We start from the raw sequence: 16,144 nt of genomic DNA, 5'->3' as shown, positions 1-16,144 counted from the left end.
CCTGTTGCCCTCCAGATGTTTTGGACTTCAACTTCCATCAGCCCCTACCAGCATGGCCGATAGGTTAGGAATTATGGGAGTTGTAGTCCAAAACATCTGGAGGGCGGTTGCCTACTCACCTAGATTCTTGCAGATACTGCCTTAAAGAGACTGCTATGCTGGTTGTGCTAAGGGGAATTTCTGGTAAATTGAGCATTGACACTGCACTCTCCTACTTGTGGCCAACTTCTGGGATAAGTAGTGCCTGCTCTCCATGTTGGAGCAAGTGTTCAATAGCCCCATGTTTTATCTTTTCGCAGCGTAAATGGAGATGTCCGTTTCTTTGACCCAAGAATGCCAGAATCAGTGAAGGTCTTGCAGATAGTCAAAGGACTGACAGCTCTGGACATACACCCACAAGCCAACCTGTTTGCATGGTAAGTTCTGAAAGGACTCTGCTCAGTAGCACCCTGTCCCACTAGAAAGCACAGGGAGAAGCAGCCCATTGTTAGAAACACTTTCATTTATTTTCCTTTGCTTAAGCAGTGCAGCCTCTTTCCCATGTTTGCAGTCAAGGTATTTTAACCTTTGTATGCTTCCTTGAACTCCTAGCACCTCAGATTTGAATCATGGTGGGTGTTGTGGGTCACCATCTTGAGAAGCATGTGGGTTTTCTTTTCTGTCCATACCTAGTGCACAATTTGGTAGGGACTTGTCATCCAGCTTCACCAGCTTGGTGCTTGGGCTTCTCACTTAAGATCATCCCCTGCCCACACTTTTGACTTCCCCCCAGCCCTCCTTGAATTGCCTATTGAGTATGTAAATCTTGCTGTGGATAGGAGGGATCATGCTGAAGGTTCCACAGTTTAAAAGAAAATCTCTTTTGTTGATACGTGCTCACGTGGAACCTTTACTTCTGCTCTACATCCATAGTTGATTTGCCAAGAGTAGAAAACCTCTGCCTCTAAGCCTCAGCCATTGATGGTTTAATGTCATGAGTGTGCTGTCTTCTCTTCTCTTCCCTTTCAGTGGCTCTATGAATCAGTTCACTGCAATCTACAATGGGAATGGTGAGCTAATCAATAATATCAAGTACTATGATGGATTCATGGGCCAGAGAGTGGGTGCCATCAGCTGCCTAGCCTTCCATCCACACTGGGTCAGTCTTCTTTCTCACTGTTGACTACATTTCTCCTGTTAAGTACAGAACAGCTTTTGGGTATTAAAAAGAGGACCAGTGAGGCTGTCCAGAGGCATTCGCGCACACGCACACACTTCAGATTCAGAAGTGAGAAAACCCAAATGCAGGGACAGAATTAATTAGCTGAATTAGCCCAGACTATGAATATTTGCTTCCTTTTTTAAAAATTGAGATCATTTGAAAATTCTAGTGTACTCAATTTGTTAGCTTTGAAGAGGTTCCAGTAGTTAAGAACATTAAGAACTACTTTACTGAAAGGGTGGGCAGACTTCAGACTTGCAGGATCTACTTTTTGGGGGGTGGTTTACTGGAACCCCAAGATCTACCAGCCACAGCCTGGTGCAAAAGACATAGACTTAGAATTAAAGAGAGAATTCTGAGCCCAGGAATTTGTTCTGAGTACAAGAACTGAATGGGAGCTCACAATCCTTCAGCCCAAAAAAACACTCCTGGTTATCGCATGTTTTCCTTCATCTCAGCAGTATGTTTTGGGCAGTGGGGGGGGAATGATGTTGCTGCTCCTATGCTTAAAGAGTTGGAAGTCAGAAATCCTTACCAATCTACTGCAAATCACCCAGAGATCTACCACTACATCCAGATCTACCTTCTTGATCAGACCAAGGACCCATCTAGTCCAGGATCCTGTTTCCAACAGGCCAGATTCTTCTGCTCCAGGTTGGTTGAGCAGAAAGAGATGCCTGAGCACCGAAATCCCACCCCTTTCACTAGAAACCTCTTACGAAATCTCTTCAGTGGCCTCATTTATATGTTACTGCAGCAGTGTGGCAGCTACTCCCCATGGTCTGATCTCACAGGGCTTTGGTAATGTGAGTAGGGTAGAACCAGGTGAGTAGAGTGAATGGCATGTTTCTTTTGCATACTGGTGTCTCCCTCTCGGGGTTATAGTAACGTATAAATCATATATTTTGCAGTGGGGGGTGTTAAAGAACAGAATGGAGTGAGATATTCAGGATTCTATACACTCTGTGTACTGCTTTGCGGATTAGATACTTGCAGCCATGCCAATCACCAGATTCCTGGTCGTGCTCCTTACATACATGAACTGAACAATTTTGCCCAACTCTGTTGTGAAATTCCTGCCCTGGTTACGCTGATTCAGGTCTGTTGTATTTTTCAAATGCAGTCATCTAGTTGAGCATTAAAACAGAGGGTGACTTGCTTTAAGATGAGACATTGGTGTCTGTCATTCTGCATGTGGATCTTTTCTTATAAAATGACAGCAAAATCCAATTCATAACTCTGATGCCTTCTGAGCCTGTCACCAATCCTGGGTTCTCAAGAGACCCTTAGGGTTGGGTCCAGCTTTGTCGTTGCACCTGCGGAATGGATACCATTAGCGAAATGGGACTCCCCTGAGTGCTTTCCAAATCTGCTCTGGAGGGTTGGGAGACCATTCCGTGGACGCAGCAACAAAGCTGGATCCAAACCGTACACATTTCCATTTGGGAGTGGGGGCTATTGACTGTAAGCACATTTCCAAATGAGCCTTTCTGTCAACTGCAGAGGATCTCCTCTATCCAGGAGTCTACATATGAGCTTCCTGCTGGTGAGATAGCTTTTTTTTACTCTGGCTAGGTTGCTCCACCTTTCTCCCTGACCTCACTTCAGAGAGCAGCTCGATGGTTCACTGCTTTCTGAGCCTTTATGGGTTCACAAGCAACAGAGATTAATCCTGACCCCTACTGTAATCAGCTTGAAGTTAGAGAAGTGGGCTAGGGCTTGCTTCTGTAGTTACACTCGCTTCAGAGGCAGCTGGTGAACTCACAAAACTCAGTGTGACATCACAATCAAAATGTTCCTCCCCCTCCCCCTGGTGGGATGGGCATGGTTGATGGTGAGCACAGATGTTGGCTAGCAACAAAGGCCAGTCATAAGGAGTAGATCCCTCCTTGTAAGAACTCACTGCATTTGTTTTCCTCCTTCCCACAGCCTCACCTGGCAGTTGGAAGCAATGACTACTACATCTCGGTGTACTCAGTGGAGAAACGAATCAGATAACAGTGTGTGGCTGCGTTGTCAGAGCAGGACATCTTCTGGCAGGCGGGACCATGTCTCACTCATGATGTACATACAGTGAAACTATCGACTTGAATGTTTAGTGTTGGCTGCTGCTGCTGTGCAACCCCCATAACTTGAACACTTTTTCCTCCTGATTTAGCTACTGATGATTTTGAGTCAGAAGAAAGGGAGAGAAGCAACTCTTGCTTTTCTTTGCAGCCAGAGCCTCCAGGAGCTACAGAAAAGGAGCATTTATATTCTCAGTGGGTTCTGCCGCCACCACCTGTGACTGCTTCTCTGGTTGTTTGAAAATATGGCTCCTACAAATGAATGAGGTCATTTCTTCCTGGAAGGGGGGGGGGGGCTCCTTTAAATCAGGAAAGAATTCAGAACTTGCCTACTGTTCCACATATTCTGCCTAGAATGTCTGTGACTGCTACCTATTTTGTGCCACATGCTGGCCCTGGCAGTCGCATGCTAGCAGGCTGCTTGGTCTTGGATAGTCTGTGTGTATCTTTCTGCTCTATATGCCACTGGCCGCACTCTCTAACATTCACTGTTCCACTGGAAATAGACAAAAGGAATTAGTGGGAGTCCTAAGGGGGAGAGAGTCTCAGTGCTGCAGACACTACTACTGAGTTGGCTACCACTATGGAGGGGAAATTATTCCCAGTTCCTTGGTGTCGATTGGGAAATGCATTTGAGTAGCTGCATCAGAACATGTGACAGGACAGGACACCTTCCCCTCTTACATCCACCCCATCTTTTAAGTTGCTCCAGCCATCCTCTGCTCCATTTGCTCACAGCAGAACCCCATAAGCACAAGAAATGGCCTGCTACCTCCACATAGACAGTTAAGGAGTTTGCTTATCATTGTACCACTGCCTTAAATCCTCCCGCCCCGCCCCTGCTTTCCTCTTGCAGAAGTGCTATTATTCAGCTTGGTAATGGATGCAGATACTTGCAGCACACATACAGATCAGGCCTGTGCAGGTGTTCCTCCTCTCCCCTCCCCCATTCCAGGCATTTGCACCTAGGCTGAACACAGGGGCAGCTGTACATACCTAGGCCCATGTATATGTTCACATGCATGTGTGCTGACTTCAAGAGAACTGCTGATTTCTGCTCTTTAGAAAATACTGGTTCCATCTTGCATACCATCCATCTCCCATATAATGAAGACAGCAATCCCTCCAGAGCCCAGGAGAAGCAACCCCCAGTGAAAGGACGGCCTGCACAGCTTAGGGCACAAAGACAAAAAGGCCTTGTGTTGGGCCAGAAATGTGCAGCTATCTAGGCATTGGCTTTGATATCATTTGTCCACAAAGCTATGGCGAAGCATGGAAATGAAATTGCGCCAATAATGTTGCCGATTATGAATGTATTAAGAGTAGAGAGCCATCCAGTGCATTTTGCATTGTGGAATTGGCTTTGCCTTGCTTGCAGAATTGCTTTCAAAAATATACCAGATACGTATATTTTTGCAGGCTGAGAACCACCATGCAAGATGCAAGGAGGAGTGTTCATATGGCTAGAAACCTGTATTTCAGGCCATCAAAATTAAGTGGTGGAAATAAACAAGAAGTGACTTGACACACCAGTTTACTGACTCCAGTGTCAGTTGTGCTGGGATGGGCAGTCTTTGGCCCCCACTGCCATGCCTGTCCCTCTGTAAGTGGCAATGAACTCAGGGAAGGACAGATAGTTGATAGATTTTGCTAACAAGCATCAAGCCAGAATTTGGGATCCATGTATAACTGACTTAACCTACACAATTAAAAACAAATGAGAATATGATGATTTTTTCTAAACCACATCCAATGTGTTTGTTTCAAGAACAAGATCCCTTGTGCTTCCTCTCAGCTTGCACAGCCATGACTAAGGTTGTGGTATTATTTCTCCCCCCCTTTTTTTTTTAATTAATGCCACCAGACTATCAGCTTTCATCCAAGTGTGTGTGGGGGGGCTGTGCTTTTCACTGGTCTGATGTGGAGATCCAATCATGAAGTTTAACCAAGGATCCAGAACGCATCCTACCTACATGGTTCACTTATCTCTCTATTTTCCCCAAAAAATTAAAAGGGAAAATACATACGTTTAATAATAAACCACCACAAGATTGTAATGTAAGAGTAAAACAATTAACGAAATAAATGGTTAATAAAATGTAAATGCCGGAACAACCCTTTGGTCAATGGGACTTACTGTTATTAGATGGAGTGGAGGAGAACTTTTGGAAATGTTGTCGGGGCAGGAGTGAAAGACTGCCTGACTAGGCGCTCCTCCATAACTCCTGAGCAACTTTGTCTGTGCGGAGATTGTGGGGGAGTGGCTGGCTGCTCTGCCTGGCAATGGAGAGGGGAAGGCGAGAACTTCCACTTCGACACATACAAACAGCGCACTCTTGCCTTGTTGTCTTCCTCCCTCCTACAATAGCTATCGCTGCTTTTGAGCCCTCACCTTAAAAAAACAGTGGACAGATGTGGTGCGTGTGCCTAGTGGCCCGCAAAACTGCCGCTCCTGCCTCCCTCCTTCCCTGGGACCTAGAAGTCCAAAGAACAAGCAGCTATTGAGGAACTCACCTCCTCTTGCTTTTCTTATGTAGGGGCAGAGAGAGAAAGATGTGTGTGTGGACCAGAGTTCAAATCACTGACTGATTCCATACATGTGCTGCTTATGGCAAGGCTTCACTACCTCAAATGTGATACTAAAGCAATAAAACATAATCTCACTGGTCAGTGTGCTTAGAATTTGCATCCTTAAGTCCGGAAAGTCATTTTGGCACTATTCCTTGTGGGCAAAACAAATGGGCTGCACTTGTGATTCTGTGCAGCGTAACCACTTAACACAGCCTTCCCCAACCTGGTGCCGTCTAGATGTTTTGGACTATAACTCCCAGCATTCCTGACTATTGCCCCCTGCTGGCTGGGGCAGAGGGGAGTTGGTCCAAAACATCTGGAGAGTGCCAGGTTGGAGAAAGCTTGACTGAGCATGTTCTTTTCCTTCATAGTTAAGTAGGATTGTTGTCCTTTTTTAGAAGCACAGTTGATTTCAAGCCATTTTCTTCATGATGTAATTAAAGAGGTGGCATCTAAATAAAAAGTGTGCGTGAGAGAGTGGAGGGAGAGACTTCTGCATGATAACTTGGGAGGGTGTCAAACAGATGAGTTGGAACTGGCTGGATGTCTTTGAACTCACTGAATGTTTGCTGATGTCATCTGCGTCCCAGATAAAACAGCAGGAAAGCTCTTCATTTCTGAAAATCTGATAGTAATATGTTGTCCCTGCCCACACATGAATTCCTGGATGGTATCCCTGAATGTGGCTCACATTCTGCCCCTGCATTCATCCTCCACGCCAACCTTAGAGGGAGGAGACAGGTACTGACAGGGCTCTGACCATATTTTTTAGATTTCTTGAAGTTCCAGAAGTGGGAGATGATTGTTAAGAACAATGAAACCATGTGCATCCCATCAGTCATCTACACCAGAAGGGAACCATGACAGAGACCACTGAATATTTTCAGGAGAAGGAAAACAGAGGATGTTGAGCCTGTATCATACTGAAACCTGCCTGACCCCTCTAAAATACCTTTCTACTTGCCATGCTGGGCAGCAGTAATTGAATAGCAGATGCTCCTGTGACATGACAGAATTCAAAACGCCAGCTTCAAACCTGTAGCATATTATCCAAGTCTGACAACTGCTGTGCACAAAATAACCTTGGAGACCAGTGCTGAAGGTTGAGCATTGTTCTACAGATTGTTGTTGTTGTTTACTACACAGAGATCCATAACCATAAAAGGGGAAACGCTCTTGTTTTGTAACATGAAGGGCAGCAGAAAATACCTTTGTGTCACCCTTCATATGGAAAATGTGAGAACTGGTTTAGTGTGGTAGCTAAGATCATGAGCTCTGAGCCAGAAAGTCCCTGGTTTGAGGTTCACAGCCATGAATCTACTGGGTGGCCTTAAACAAGCCATTATCTCTTAGCCTCAGCCTCCCATCTGCAATGTGGAGGTGGTACTAGACAAGCTTATAGGGTTGTTATAAGGATTGCTGAGATTACGTTTGTGAAGTGCTTTGAAACCTATAAAAGCACTATATACATTCTAAGCATCATTTTTTTTATTATGATAATGATGATGCACACGAAAAATATAAAGCTTCACCTCCCATAACACATGCAGCCATAACTCAGTATGTCCATGAGGAAACCAAGACTTCGCTTTCTATCTTCCTGAAAGGAGGATGCACACATTTTAATTATGTATTCCATGTATTTCCTACTATCCTCAAAGAAGCACAAGGCCATGTATGTGGGTGTCCTCTCCCATTTTATCCTCACATCAACCCTGTGAGGTAGGTTAAGCTGAGGAGTAGTGACTGGCCTAAGGTCACCCAGCCTAACCTTGGCTGAGTGGGAATTTAAATCTGGGGCTCCCCAGTCCTAGTCTAACACTCGAAGGCTATATCACACTGACAATGATACAAGTAGAAATGGGAACACTGTTCCTGTTTTTATAGCCAAGTGGTATAGAGCAGGAGGTAAGATGCAGGCTTAGGTCTGATTGAGTAATGTAGCACTCCACTACGTAATTTTTTATGTAGTAATTTTTGCAACACGCTTTTTGTCATCCTACCTATCAAAAGGAGCCAATATGTGGGGCTCTGATACTATGGCATAAGTAACATCATACAAAACATGCCTGATACATAGGAATCCAAATTATCATCAAGCTGACTTGGTTTATAGCCTCTGGATCGCAAATAGAAGGTTTCATGGTAGATACAAGATTAATGGGCTGCCTAACTAGTTTCTAGAGTTGTCATTGGTCTGGCAATACTTTGTACACTTTTCTTGCAAATAGTATTAAATGTGGGTGCAGCAGAATGGAAAGTCTTCTGCACATATAGTCGGCTTTCATGAAATACAGTCACAATAAGGGACAAAAGAGTAATGTGTCTGTCTACCTTGTCTGAAGCTGTTTAAGATTAATTGACATGGTGCTTAGCTATGTCTTAGCAGAAGTGGTTACCATGGGAACCCTAAATGTTCTCTGTCTATAGTGTGTGTTCTAATCAACTGTGATGACTATAGTAAATTGCTGTTTATTTTAAACAAGAAGCCAACCCAGCAATTACATCTGTTGTTTCCAGTGTTTGCTGTTCAGAAAGGCTATAGTACTGTGCTATCCAGTAACTTGTGGCTGTTGTCCTAGTTTTGTACCAATTATTTCTGCACAAATCCTATAGGACAGTATTCTGCTCAGATAATGGGTGCAGTGGCCACATGCTGTCAAGTTTCACTAATGTTCCACCTAATTATTGTTCTTCCTTACTGTCTATAACTCTAGACCTCTGTCTCCATAGTATGGCCCATACTCAGTTATCCAGTCCTTTCCCACAGCTTTTCTGATACTTCTTGGTTTTCAGTGCACATTCCCATTTACAGAGAAATATGCCCAGATATCTGGCTTTCTTTTTAACCCAAATAGGTGTTTAGCAACAGTACTAAAGGCTCTTGAAGGAACTGAAAATACCTTCAATTATTTTTCATCAACATGACAAGCATAAAATGACAGATTTTAAATATGCAGCTAGTTGGCATCCAGCCTGAGGACCACAAATCCACCTATGGGTTTTTTTCTTGGGCAGGAGGAATACGATCAACAAATCTAATGTTTTGGAGCCAACAGAGGGCTTCAGGATTATAGCTCATTTGCTAGTAGTATCTCTCATACAGGATATATTTGTGTGAGGTTTGATAGCTTGGAGCTATCCAAGATGCTTTTGTAACCCAGAGCAGCTTCAGTTTAATCCTGGACATTTATTACAACTTTCTGTCTTCTGTCAGATCAAGGTATGTAATCAGGATGGACAAGAGACACATTGCTGCTTTTCAAGGTGAGCTTTACACAAGGTGAGCTCAACACTTTCTCCTGGCAGTGGAAGTCAACCACACATACTATGTGGAGGGCTGTGGTATATAGTACCAGTTGGGCACTTGGATAACTAAGCTTCAGCATTCAGCACTACCACAGACTCCTTAAAAACCTTGGACAGCTCACTCAATGAAGCCAAAATTTAAAGTGGGAGGTAATAATTCTGTCATACTTGCAAATATTTTATCTTCAGATAGTCTGTGAATATTTCCTGAATGTTTAGTGTCTCAGCTAGATTTGTTTTATTTCTGGCTTTCACTAGTGGGGCTAATGAGCAGCAGAGGCTGGTTCTGTTCCCTAAAATCCAGTGGGTTTCAGAACTAGGGCTTACAAATATACAATAGCATCTTGAAGAGAGACTGCTTACACCAGGGATGGGCAACATGTGGCCATCCAGATGTTTTCGCCTACAACTTCCATCAGCCTTAGCCAACATAGTCAATGGTGAAGGATGATGGGAGTTGTGGCCTTCCAGATGTTTTGGCCTACATATTGCCCACACCTAGCCTAGACACTGTTTTTCTCATGTTTTCTAGGGCAAACAAATCTGATATATTTTAAGGGACATTCTCATAAGAATAGCCTTGCTGGATCAGACCAAAGGACCATCTAGTTCAGCATTCTTTCCCATAGTTGTCACCCAGGTACTTTTAGGAGTCTCACAAGAAGGGCGTGAAGACAACAGCCCTTCGCTGCTCTTGCCACCCCCACCTTCAATTGGTATTCAGAGGCATATTGCCTCTGAAGTTGGAGGTTTCATCATCATCATCTTGCTGTTAGCACTATATGTTACAATGGGAGAAAGCTTCAGGAGGATCGGGGTGGGGGGAGAGAAAGGTTTTCCTCTCCCTTTCTGAGACTGCACATGTACACACACACTCCAAGCACTGCTGCAAGACTTGGAACGCTCCTATTACAGGCTGGGCATGCATGGCAACATTTTGTTGCCGGTCCCCACTTGTTATGGCCAATAGCCATTGATCGGCCAATCCTCCATGAACATTTCTAATCTATGTTTCATCATCACATCTTATGGCAGCAAATCCCAGAAAGTAATTGTGTTGTACTTTTGGGGGTCTGTTTTGAATCTACTGCCAATCACTTTAATTGGCGGACCCAGCATTCTATTACGGAACAGGGAGAAAGAAATCTCTCTGTACACTTTTCCAAACCAAGCATAATTTTATAAACCTCATGGTCTCCCTGCTCTGCCAACAAAAGCACTATGTATGTATGTATGTATGTACGTACTTACTTACTTAACATTTTAAAGCCATCCTTCATCCTTGCAGATGCCAGGGCAGTGTACATATATAATTAAAATACATAAAGCAATGAGAACACCAAAAGCGCATCATCATCACAAAACAAAGAAGGCAGCAAATCAAATAAAGAAAATCAGCCAATTAAAATGTCTGGGTGGAAAAAAAGGGTTTTGAGTTGGTGCTGAAACAAGTGCAGTGTTGGTGCCAGTCATACCTGCGGAGGAAGGGTATTCCATAGATAGGGTGCCTCAGCTAAGAAGGTTCTCTTCCTTGCTGACACGTAATATACCTGAGGTACTCGGGGGAGAGCCTCCCTTGCCTATCTTAAGACATGGGCAGGCTGGTGTAGGGAAAGAGGTGCTTCTGCAGATGTTTGGTTCCCAAGCTGTTCAGGGCTTTAAGGGTAAACATCAGCACCTTTAATTGGTCTTGCTGAAGGACCTGCCTGCTTGACCCCATCAGCTTACTATGACCCCGCCTGACTGTACCCACTACAGTTCTGCCTGCTACATTCTGCACTAGCTGAAGCTTTTGGGTCATCTACATTACAGTAATCTATATGGGAGGTTGCCAGAGCATGAACCACTGTGGCCAGACAATCTCCAGTCTGTTTCTAGGTGCTACCCAAACCACTCCTATTTGGTGTTCTTTCTTCCTTTCCTCTTCCTTAAATCCCCTTCACATAAAGACATAAGATCACAAACTCCAGGTGCAAAGGCCTATGCCTTTACAGCAGGGTTGGGGAACTTCAGGACCGAGGACCAAATCCAGCCCTCTAGGTTTCCCCAGATGGCCACACACCCCTCCTCCAATCACAGTGGCTTGAAGGTTTCCCAGCTTTTGCACAGTTTTTCTGCATTTCAGAAGCTGGATGCTTCTTCTGAGACTTAACTACTGGCAGCTTTTAGCGACAACATGCTGGCGCGCGTGTGCATTTTTGGTCTTGCCCCACCGCTGGAACGCGGCCCCTGACAGCTTCTCCAAATTGCACTTTGCCTGACAGCAAGCCCATGTTTGCTTTAGCACAAACCTGCACTCCTGATATATGCAATGTGTATGTGCCCCTCCCCTTCCCTAATTCTAGCATTTCTCTGCAGGTACTACGAATGTCCTGATTATAAAAAAAAAAAAAAGAAAAAAAGCCGGGACTCTTTGAAACATTATCACTAAGACTGTAAGTGTTGGCGACCTTGACACTGTTACATCCCAGAGGAAGTTGCTACTAAATTTAAGTATAGCCCCACTAGAAGGAGTCACCTTAAGTCGTAGTATAGTACTGAGAAGCTGCTCCAGATGTGTGGCAATTATTTTCCTTGTCCAGAAAGCTTGTACAAAAGGAAAATGAAGCTACTTCTATGTAATGTATTCTGTGTGCGCAAGCTTTATTTATTAATTAATTTTTTTGATTGCCCATCTGGCCACTCACCCTGCCACTCTGGGCGATGTACAATGGTACAATTTAAAACAGTAAAATTATACATGAAGACATTATTTAAAAATGCCATAACCCACCCCAAATGCCTGCCTGAATAACCAAGTTTTCAGTGTATGGCGGAAGCTCATTAAAGAGGGGACATGGCGGAGTTCCCTAGGAAGGGAGTTCCACAGCTCTTCTACATAGCTAATTGTTCCTACGTGCAGTTTGTTGTACAATAATTTGTGCAGAAGTGTGAAGAAGTGCGACGACTCCTCTAAACACCAGCCAGAGTTTTCACTGTAAAGCAGGGACTTTAGGTTGGTAGTATTAAATAAGTCTGTGAAGAGATTAAAGGAGGAAGGTTTTTAAATATATATTTTAGCAGTATTTAGATGATACATCTGTTAAAGTAACAATTATTGCACTACAAGTGATACATTGACCATAGTTAAGCAAGATGTAAAAACAAGACTATTTATTGGTTGGAAAATAATCTTCAGCATATCTGCTGAACTGAGAGATGCAATGAACTACCCTACCTGAATACCATAAACAGGTATTCCGCACTGACTCTCATTTTGTGATTGTGCTGATTAACTGATTAATACTTCCTCTCCCCAGTAAGCAGTGCAGCCACCCCCCACTCCACCCCACCCCTGGCAGGACGTGGTTCAAAAGCTATATTTCAGATTTACCTAAACTACATTTCCCAATAGCTTGGCAGCATCAGTCCTTCTCCCAGGTATTCCATCAAACATCCTTCTGAATTAAACATTTGTGAGGAGCCCTAGCTCTGGTGTAGAGCACAAGCAGGAGGTCCCAGGTTCAATCCCCAGTAACCTCAGTTAATAACCCCCGAGTCTAAACGGGGATGGAGAACCCGTGGCCTTCCAGATGTTGTTGAACTCCAACTCCCAACAGCCCCAGCTTGCATGGCCAATGGTCAAGAATGGTGGGCACTGTAGTCCAACAATAATTGGGGGGTCACAGGTTCCTCAGCCCTGAGGATCTCAAGTGGTAGAGCTGGGAAAGATCTCTGTCTGATGCCCTGGAGAGTTCCCATCAGTCAGAATATATAGTATGGGACTGAATGAACATCTGTATAAGGCAACTTTATATGGTCATAAAGGTGAGTGCGTGCACCACGACAAGCAGCGTACTTGCGGAAGAAACCTGTAAGTAGACAACTTGTGTGAGCAGTATGTTACAGGGCATCATTCGCACACACACACACACACACACACACACACACACAGATATTCTTCTAATCTGTCAAGCCCCACCATTGTAAGCTTTAAGGAAGGCCCTGAAAATGTACTCGTTTTCTCTGGCCTTATCCCGATTATCTTTTATTTATTTATTACATTTATATCCCGCCTTTTTTCCTCCTTAAGGAACCCAAGGCGGTGTACATCATCATCCTCCTCCTCCATTTTATCCTCACTACAACAACCCTGTGAGGTGGGTTGGGCTGAGAGTCTGTGACTGGCCCAAGTCACCCAGTGAGCTTCCATGGCCAAGTGGGGACTAGAACCTGGATCTCCCGACTCCCAGTCCAACACTCTCGCCACTACACCACACTGGCTCTCGTATCTTTTATGAGAATATTCTGAGGCTTTAGCTGCAGTTTAGATTTTTAGACAGTACTGTCTAGGCTAGATGTTTTATCATGGGTGTTAGTTGATTTTATTAATTTTGGTGTTTTATCATTCTATGGGTTTTCACTATATGGGACTTCATTGGGTAAGCCACTTTGGGAGGGCTCTTACCCTGTAAGGTGGAATACAAATGTTTTTTAAAATAAATAAATAATAATGGGAAAGTGCCACAAATTTCCATGAGTCCCCTTCTCCACAATTGCACTTCTTGAATGCATAGACCATGCTCAGAAGCACTTGTTTCAATAGGTAAGCTGGTAATATCTGCACCAGCTCTAAATACAAATGTTCTGTCGTTGCTCCTGGGAAAATCATTGCATTATACACGACAGGGTGGAAACAAGAACAAATCCTGCCAGACAAATCTGATCTAATTTTTTGATCAAGTAACCTCCCTTGTGGACTGTGGGAATGCTGTAGACATAATATACCTCGACTTCAGCAAAGCTTTCGACAAAGTGCCCCATGATATCCTGATGAGCAAACTAGCTCAAACTGGGCTAGATGAAACAACGATCCGGTGGATCCACAGTTGGCTACAGAATTGGACTCAAAGAGTGCTTATCAATGGGATCTTCGCCAACTGGGGAGAGGTAACGAGCGGGGTACCGCAGGGCTCAGTCCTGGGCCCAGTGCTCTTCAACATTTTTATTAATGACTTGGAGGAGGAGGTGCAGGGAATGCTGATCAAATTTGCAGATGACACAAAATTGGGCGGGATAGCTAATACTTTGGAAGACAGAAACAAAATTCAAAGTGATCTGGATAGACTGGAGCGCGGGGTAGAAAACAACAATGACATTTAATAGGGACAAATGCCAAGCTCTGCACCTAGGAAAAAGAAACCAAATGCACAGTTACAAGATGGGGGATACGTGGCTCAACCACACTACAAGCAAGAAGGATCTTGGAATTGTTGTCGATCACAAGCTGAATATGAGCCAACAATGTGATGTGGCTGCAAAAAAGGCAACTGCTATTTCGGGCTGCATTAACAGAAGCATAACTTCCAAATCCCAGGAAGTACTAGTTCCCCTCTACTCAGCACTGGTTAGGCCTCATCTGGAGTACTGTGTCCAGTTCTGGGCACCACATTTTAAGAAGGATGCAGACAAACTGGAGAGGGTTCAGAGGAGGGCAACAAAGATGATCAGGGGACTGGAAACAAAGCCCTATGAAAAGAGACTGAAAGAACTGGGCATGTTTAGCTTTGAGAAGAGAAGACTGAGGGGAAATATGATAGCGCTCTTCAAGTACTTGAAAGGTTGTCACAGAGAGGAAAGGCCAGGATCTCTTCTCGATCATCCCAGAAGTACAGCACATGGACTAATGGGCTCAAGTGACAGGAAGCCAGATTCCAGCTGAACATCAGGAAAAACTTCCTGACTGTTACAGCAAGACGACAATGGAACTAGTCACCTAGGGAGGTGGTGGGCTCTCCCACACTGGAGGCGTTGAAGACGAGGCTGGACAGCCATCTGTCAGGGATGCTCTGACTTGGATTCCTGCATTGAGCAGGGGGTTGGACTCGATGGCCTTGTAGGCCCCTTCCAACCCTTGTTATTCAGTCGTTCAGTCATGTCCGACTCTTCGTGACCCCATGGACCACAGCACGCCAGGCCTTCCTGTCCTGCGCTCTCTCCTGGAGCGTGCTCAAGTCCATATTCATTGCATCGGTGATGCTATCTAGCCGTCTCATCCTCTGCCGTCCCCTTCTCCTTTTGCCTTCAGTCTTTCCCAGCATCAGGGTCTTTTCCAGAGAGTTTTCTCTTCGCATTAGGTGGCCAAAATATTTGAGCTTCAGCTTCAGTATCTGTCCTTCCAATGAGCACTCAGGGTTGATTTCCTTTAGGATGGACTGATTGGACCGCCTTGCAGTCCAGGGGACTCATAAGAGTCTTCTCCAGCACCACAGTTCCAAAGCATCAATTCTTCGGCGCTCAGCCTTCCTTATAGTCCAGCTCTCCCAGCCATCCTTCCAACCCTAGTATTCTATGATTCCATTATTCTTTGAACAAATGACTGGCAGCTACCAAGTAGCTGCTTAGGGTGTAATCCTGCGCATGTTTAGACAAAAAAAAAGTCCTACAACTCCCAGCATTCCCCAGCCAGCCATGCTGGGAGTTGTAGACCTTTTTTCTGTCTAAACATGCATCGGATTGCACCTTAAGTAGCTACCACATGGTTTATGATCAAGTTCCAGGCTTAGCCTTGAAGGAAGAGTGTTAGGACACCTCTTACCCCACCATGTGTTCAGTCCTCTGCTACCTCCACAATGTAATTTTACCTTGAAAGAAATTCTCTTTCTGCTGGTAGTTTGGAGTCTAATACAAGATTTAAGCCCTGTGATGCAAGCTACTTCATTAGCTAAATAGCCTTCCCTAACCTGATGCCCTCCAGCTGTGTTGGGAGTACAACTCCGATCAACCATGACCAATGCAGCCACTGGACTACAATTCCCATCACCCCAGACAACATGGCCCATGTTGGACCTCAACTCCCATCATCCCCCAGTACTGTAGCCATCGGCTATGCTGGGCAGGATGACGGAAGCTGTAATTCAACACAAGCGGAGGATCAGAACAACATGCACTGTGGTGTCTTCCCCACCCTCCGCTGAACATCGCTCCCTGCTGTGCTGCAAGGCGCTTGTGATGTTCA

The 16,144-nt window shown here is 44.6% G+C and overlaps 1 protein-coding gene across 14 annotated transcripts in view; it reads left to right on the top strand.

The window, feature by feature from the left end:
- The window catches only part of RPTOR (regulatory associated protein of MTOR complex 1), a 493,211-nt gene that overhangs the window by 460,881 nt on the left and 16,186 nt on the right, over positions 1–16,144 (top strand). For 9 of the 14 annotated variants that reach the window (XM_084837711.1, XM_084837700.1, XM_084837697.1 and 6 more), the window contains 3 exons: positions 300–416; positions 1,009–1,138; positions 3,131–11,582. In XM_084837711.1, coding sequence (XP_084693837.1) covers positions 300–416; positions 1,009–1,138; positions 3,131–3,199 — 316 coding nt within the window. In that variant the 3' untranslated portion in view covers positions 3,200–11,582. Of the gene's footprint in view, positions 1–299; positions 417–1,008; positions 1,139–3,130; positions 15,081–16,144 lie in introns of those variants that run through there. The other 5 variants (XM_084837701.1, XM_084837698.1, XM_084837699.1 and 2 more) reach the window with 5 other exon arrangements.

The sequence above is a fragment of the Heloderma suspectum genome, chromosome 2 (genome assembly GCF_057233095.1).
Source record: "Heloderma suspectum isolate Gila_16-S chromosome 2, 16-S_ref, whole genome shotgun sequence".
Taxonomy (NCBI): domain Eukaryota; kingdom Metazoa; phylum Chordata; class Lepidosauria; order Squamata; family Helodermatidae; genus Heloderma; species Heloderma suspectum.
The sequence above is the reverse complement of the archived record's forward strand: the minus strand, read 5'-3'. Positions and strand labels throughout refer to the sequence as shown.